This window comes from Bubalus kerabau, chromosome 9 (genome assembly GCF_029407905.1).
Source record: "Bubalus kerabau isolate K-KA32 ecotype Philippines breed swamp buffalo chromosome 9, PCC_UOA_SB_1v2, whole genome shotgun sequence".
Lineage (NCBI taxonomy): Eukaryota > Metazoa > Chordata > Mammalia > Artiodactyla > Bovidae > Bubalus > Bubalus kerabau.
Window position 1 is genome coordinate 104,595,534 of NC_073632.1, and position 7,084 is coordinate 104,602,617.

The 7,084-nt window shown below is 45.4% G+C and overlaps 1 protein-coding gene across 1 annotated transcript in view; it reads left to right on the plus strand.

The window, feature by feature from the left end:
* The window catches only part of LOC129619492 (solute carrier family 22 member 1), a 36,832-nt gene extending 30,472 nt beyond the window's left edge, over window positions 1–6,360 (plus strand). The window contains exons 9-11 of the mRNA XM_055534712.1: window positions 1,861–1,973; window positions 3,719–3,818; window positions 6,252–6,360. Of these exons, the coding sequence (XP_055390687.1) occupies window positions 1,861–1,973; window positions 3,719–3,818; window positions 6,252–6,360 (322 nt within the window). The remainder of the gene's footprint in view (window positions 1–1,860; window positions 1,974–3,718; window positions 3,819–6,251) is intronic.
* Window positions 6,361–7,084: the final 724 nt, after the last annotated feature.

The window sequence follows — 7,084 nt, forward strand, 5'->3', positions numbered from 1 at the left end:
TTACTCATTTTAGGGAGTAAGAAATTGTGCAAATGGATGTAATAGAAGAAGCTTAAAAGGATAAAACTTTTCTTGATTTATCATTCCTGATTTAACCATGTCTTCGACCCAAAGCTCAAGATTATTTACAGGAATACCCTGAAGTGGTTATATTCATATAAGACAGAATGATCGAAAACTATTGTCAGGGATAAAGAGATCATTTCAAGTAGATGGTTTCCTCCCTAGCTTTCTTTGTCCTTCATTTCTTAATCTCCTCTCTTTATCCTTCCCCGTCCCTCTATGTGAAAGCAAAAACTCTATTCAGACCAACCAGTTCTCCAAATCTCCAGACCATTGTTATAATCCAATTCTGACATTCAGTTCAGTTCAGTCATTCAGTCCTGTCCAACTCTTTGTGACCCCATGGACTGCAGCATGCCAGGCTTCCCTGTTCATCACCAACTCTCAGAGCTTGCTCAAACTCGATGGTATCATCAAGTTGGTGATCCAACCATCCAACCATCTCATCCTCTGTTGTTCCCGTCTCCTTCTGCCTTCAATCTTTCCCAGCATCAGGGTCTTTTCCAGTGAGTCAGTTCTTCGCATCAGGTGGCCAAAGCATTGGAGTTTCAGCTTCAACATCAGTCCTTCCAGTAAATATTCAGGACTGATTTCCTTTAGGATTGACTGATTTGATCTCCCTGCAGTCCGAGGGACTCTCAAGAGTCTCCTCCAACACCACAGTTCAAAAGCATCAATTCTTCGGCGCTCAGCTTTCTTTATGGTCCAACTCTCACATCCATACATGACTACTGGAAAAACCATAGCTTTGACTAGACGGGCCTTTGTTGACAAAGTGATGTCTCTGCTTTTTAATATGCTATCTAGGTTGGTCATAGCTTTTCTTCCAATGAGCAAGCGTCTTAATTTCATGGCTGTAGTCACCATCTGCAGTGATTTTAGAGCCCAAGAAAATAAAGTCTGTCACTGTTTCCACTGTTTCCCCATCTATTTGCCATGAAGTGATGGGACTGGATGCCATGATCTTAGTTTTCTGAATGTTGAGTTTTAAGCCAACTTTTTCACTCTCCTCCTTCACTTTCATCAAGAGACTCTTTAGTTCTTCTTTGCTTTCTGCCATAAGGGTGGTGTCATCTGCATATCTGAGGTTATGGGTATTTCTCCCGGCCATCTTGATTCCAGTTTGTGCTTCATCCAGCCTGGCATTTCCCAAATTAGCAACCTCCCTCCTGGAGTTCATTCATTTGCTATAAGGCCCATAGAACTCAGGGAAGCACTTACACTTTTTCATTTGTTATAAAGGTTATAAACAGGCAACCAGAGGAAGAGATTCGCAGGCAAGGCTAGCAGAGTCCCAGCACAGGCACTTCTGTCCCCCTGGAGCTGGGACGTGCCTTTCTCTTAGTACGTTATGTGGGCACGGTTGATGAAATCATCAGTGATTTTTTTTTTTTTTGAAGAATATGTATTTATTTATTTTTGGCTCTGCTGGGTCTCCGTGGCTGTGCTCGGGCTTTCTCCAGTTGCTGTGAGCAGGGGCTACTCTTCCTTCAGGACCACGGGCTTCAGGATTGCTGCAAACAGATTCAGTGGTTGTGGCGCACGAGCTGGGTTGCTCCACGGCATGTGGAATCTTCCCGGACCAGGGATCGAACCCATGTCCCCTGCATTGGCAGGTGGATTTCTATCCACTGTGCCACCAGGGAAGTCCAGTGCGCAGAAATTAATCCCATCTCCAGCCCCTCTCCCCTCCCTGGAGGTTGGGGAATGGGCGATGTAATTGCTGTAGCGTAAGTTTACCATTTGGAAAACTGATTCACAGAAATGTCATCTTTTTTGGTCTCTGTATTTTACCAGGAACCTTGGCATGATGGTGTGTTCCTCCCTGTGTGATTTGGGCGGGGTTCTCACCCCGTTCCTGGTCTTCAGGCTGATGGAGGTTTGGCAAGGCTCGCCGCTCATTTTGTTTGGTAAGACTTCATGACACGTTTATTACTTCTTATTCACAGCCCAGTGTGAATAGTCGATAACTACTGGATGAGTGAATGGTACCCCCCAGTGAGTGTACAGAAGGGAAGGATGGTGCCTGCCCTTTCATTGTCTCCCGGCTCCTCTGTCTTGCTTCACGGGAAAGATAAGATGCCGTTCTCATAACATGGGCCAGAGGTTTATGTCCTGTGGCTCTGGAGTCCAATAATTCCTTCTACAGAATAGAACAGGAGAGCATTTTTGACGTAGCCTCCTGGTTTCCTATGAATTTGACTCCCAACTTTGGTGAACTTAACATGTGATCGCTAGAGGTTTGAAGATGCTAGGTTGTCACTCCTCTTCTGCTTCCAGATCTTAACAATCGACAACAGACACACAGGGACAGTGGGAATCCAAGTTTAGTACCTGGTTTGTTACTGATTATGTTAGATTAGAGGAGGAGGAGGGAACTCATCCACTTCTCCCCACACCTGCCACTCAGCGGAGGGCAAAACCACTGCGCACGTGTGGAGAGCTGCCATGTCTGGGCCAGGTGAGCCCATCAGGGTAGGGTGGGGTGGGAGTGGATGCGTAGCGAGAGAGGCCCACACTGCCCACATCCGCATCAGCTGGGCTCCACGTCATATGTGTGTAGTAGCTGTAATATACACTGTATAGTTTATGAATGGGCGTCCCAGGCAGTGCAGCGGTGAAGAATCTGCCTGCCAGTGCAGGAGATGCAGGTTCAATCCCTGGATTGGGAAGATCCTTTGGCGGAGGAAATGGAAACCCACTCCAGTATTCTTGCCTGGAAAATCCCATGGATAAAGGAGCCTGGAAGCCTGCAGTCCATAGGGCCACAAAGAGCCAGACATAACTGAGTGACTGAGCATGTATGCATAGTTTATATTATACAATTATATATCATATTACATTATATTATATATATAAATATAATAAGGGCTTCCCAGGTGGTGCTAATGGTAAGGAACCTGCCTGCCAATGCAGGAGACATAAGAGATGTGGGTTTGATCCCTGGGTTGGGAAGATCCCCTGGAGGAGGGTGTGGCAATCAATTCCAGTATTCTTATCTGGAGAATCCCATGGACAGAGGAGCCTGGTGGGCTATAGTTCATGGAGTCTCAAAGCGTCGGACAAGACTGAAGTGACTTATCATGCATGCACGCGTGTATATAATAGTTGCTACATTTGTACTTTATATACATAGTTACTAGTCAAAATTGAGTTTCCTATTGTTCCCAAGGTACCTGAATCGATAAATCCCCCTAATATTTAAACATCAGTTGCTCTAGAACTGTATTTTTAGGTAGATGTACAATGAGGCTTTCTGGGTAGCTCAGCTGGTAAAGAATCTGCCTGCAATGCAGGAGAGCTGGGTTGGATCCCTGGGTTGGAGGAGGGCATGGTAAGTAACTACTCCAGTATTCTTGCCTGGAGAATTCCATGGACAGAGGAGCCTGGTGGGCTACAGTCCAAGGGATCACAAAGAGTCAGACACGACTGAGCAACTAAGCACAGCACAGGTGTACAAGGAGGGAAGTGTTTCCTTTCTTACTCTGCCATTTCCCCCGTTATCGTATCACTTTTAATTTTCTAGACAACGCTGACTTTTTGAAGTGGCCCTCACACATGTGTTGCCTACGCATCTCTTTAGCTAGCTGTCATCATCTGTAAAAGGTGTTGGCCATGCTCTAACGGCTCCATGTTGAATCTGTCTCGTTTGAAGCGGCCTTGGGGCTGGTTGCCGGGGGAATGACGCTGCTTCTTCCGGAGACCAAGGGGGTCACTTTGCCAGAGACCATCGAGGATGCCGAGAACCTGCAGAGGTGAGCGCCGGCCACTGGGGGGCCCAGAGCCCCATGTTAGACTTGCCCTCCCGGTTATGAACACTCTCCATTTCCTGTCTCCTGGGAGAGCTTTACAGGTCTTGTTCGGCCTGTTATCACCCCCAGAGCTGCTACAGAGAGAAACACAACGCAGTGACTGTTGGCTAAAAAGGAAAGCAGGGAGAGCCAGAGTGTATGTTTTTGGTTGGCAGTCACCTGCTCTAAACCGCGAGATGCAAGGTTTTGTTTGTGATGCTGAGCATGCAGAGCACCACGGCCCCTAGCTCACTCCAGAGTTGCTGGGAGCTATTTTTAAATCAATCTTCTGTCTTTTTTGTGACCGTTGGTTCAAATTCCTTAGTGACTTTCTTCACAAAGAAGAATGACTTAAAACTTTCACTCCTGTAACAGGGACAAGGGCTTCAGTGGAGTCTCAGGTCCTACTCTTAAAGGCACCAAACAGGAAAGGGAGAAAAAGTGTCTGATGATGTAGTCATTACAGGCTTGGCTCTCTGGATTCTATGTAAGGACCCACGTGTCCCTGGGAAGTAGAGCAAAGAGACTCTGGGGACTCATTAAGGCTTAGGTTCAGTCCAGGGGCAGCCACCTTTGGCCATGTGACCTTGGGAATATCATTGAACCCTCTAACCTTCATTTCCTTGCCTGAAAAATAGCCACAATAATACTTAGTTGAGAAGTGTGCTGTGAAAATTCAATGAGGTTAAGTAGGTGACGACGACTTATCCACTGCCCGGCACATAGTAGGTGTCCAACACACCTTGGATTCTTGCCATTCTTCATGCATATTGTGTGATTTCCTTGGTGGTTCTCAAATTTACTCTGCAGAGAAGTCACAAATGGAGCTTGCTAAAATGCAGATTCCTAGGCCCTTTAGGTTTTGGACTTCATAAGTGAATGGGGGAACCTGATCTTTTCATGACGATCAATACCCATCAGTGCGCCTCACTTTGAGAAATTCTTCATCTCTCAGTACTGATAAGGGACACACACTGTATGTGAACTGGAAGCACATTTGTCATCTGTGTAGCAGACACACACAGCTACACGTTTGTCCTTGCTGACAATATCTTCCTCTGGCCCCAAGGAGTAGACACATATAGCTAAGGCTGACTACCTGATTTTGAAAAGTTTCGTTATAATTTGTTAATAGGCACTTGGTCATCTTTTACGATGTTGCGTTTGTCCCTTCACTCCATCATCAGAGCCATTCCTGCCCAGCCAGGGGAGGCCAGGGCTTCTGCTTGGAGCTCCATGCCGCCATGGACACCCTCTGTTCTCGATAATGCCCTTCACTATGTATAATCACCACTTATTTCATTATCTGTCTTCTCTGCTATACGAATTTCATAAATAGAGAGATCATTTCAACTGATACCTTCTTGGGACTTCCCAGGTGGTCCAGTGGCTAAGACACCACGCTCCCAAAACAGGGGGCCCGGGTTCAATCTATGGTCAGAGAACTAGATTCCACATGCTGCAACTAAAAGATCCCACGTGCTGCAACCAAGATTCCTTGTAGCCAAATCAATTGATTTATTTAAAAAATGACACTTTCTTCCCTACTTTCCAGGAAACAAGGTCAGGAAATGGGAGTGATGGGAGCGCTGGCTAATAGATGTCACACTGAGTCAACTTCACTGAGTTTCAGGTGCCCATCCTCACAAAACCCTGTGAGGCAGCTGTTGTCGTTAGCTACAGATAAAGGAAATCGTGATAGATACCCCCGAGCCCCAGCTTCAAGAGGGAATGCTGACTCTCAGGGGATGCTGTGAGACAGAGACACAACAGATGCTCTGTGGAAGGGCCAGCAAACCCTTTCTGTAAAGGACCAAGGAGTAAATACTTCCGGCTTTGGGGACATGCAGTCTTTGTCCCCAGGTTCTGTCCTTTCAGAATGAAAGCGGTCACAGTTCATAAATGAATGGGTGTGGCTGGGTTCCAGCACAACTTTATGTATGGAAGTTGACATTGAGATTTCATTTTCAAATTTTCAAATGTCAAGAAATAATATTTAACATTTAAATAATATTTAACATTTGACTTTCAAGAACTATTTAAAAATGTAAGAAACCGTAGCAAAACAGGCAGAGAACCAGAAACTGGCCACCCGAGGTCTCTGCTGAGCCTGTTCTTCTTCATCACCTGCTATGCACGTTCTCACCTTCAGAGACTTATTCCCAGGTGAAACTTTGCAACAGATTCTTAAAAAGCCATTATTGATTTTAACTTAAAAACTGAAAAGAGATATTTATTTCTTTGGCTGTGTCGGGTTTTAGCTGTGGCAGGCAGGATCTAGTTCCCTGACCAGGGATCAAACCTGGGGCCGCCTGCTTTGGGAGTGTGGAATCTTAGCCACCAGACCACCAGGGAAGCCCCTATTGTAACTTAAATTTTTCTTTTTGGTCGCTGCAGGAAAGCAAAACCCAAAGAAAACAAGATTTACCTTCAGGTTCAAACATCAGAACTCAACACACAGGCAGCCAAGAGGGATGCTTCGCAGGGGACAGCGCAGCAGAAGTGAAGACTGAGTTCTCACCCTTTCAGAAGCCCTGAACGCTTCCTCCCACCTGCCTGCCCTCAAATCAATATCAGGTCTAGAGAATGCTAACTGTGCTTTGCTCTATTTTGTTTTCTTGAAGTCTCTCAAAGCTCTGGCTATCTTTTATCTACTTATCTTCTCTAGTGAGAGCTATTGGTGGTTAGCAAGTACTTACTTATCCAAAGTATTTTGAAAGCCCAGTAGCATTTAAATACTGTTAGACCAGAGGCCTCGGTCATTGGCTTCCTAGAATAAGTATTGTTTTATTCACCCTCTGAAAGAAAATGTCTTTGTAGGCATCGTGTTGGCAAAAGTATTTTAGCCTGTAGGCTCCTTGGAGGACTACTGGTTTATGAATATGGTGACTCTTCCAGCCAACTCTACCCCAAGCATGCTTATACACGTGTGACGGCACAAAACAGGCTCCTTATTCCAAGACCAGAAGGTCCATAAGAATTTTGGGGGAAAGAGTTTCGGCGACCCGCATTTTAGGAAGGCTTCATTCTATTTCACGCTTGCTTTTAGTTCTTATTGGTGATTCTAGAAGGTGACCTCATATGCTAACAATGGAATATCACAGTGAACATATAAAAAAGGAGTTCAGCTTACTTTTTATAATTTTTTAAAGAAATGTTTTGACTTCACTGCATGGCATGTGGAATCTTAATTCCCTGACCACAGATTGAACCCATGTCCCCTGCATTGG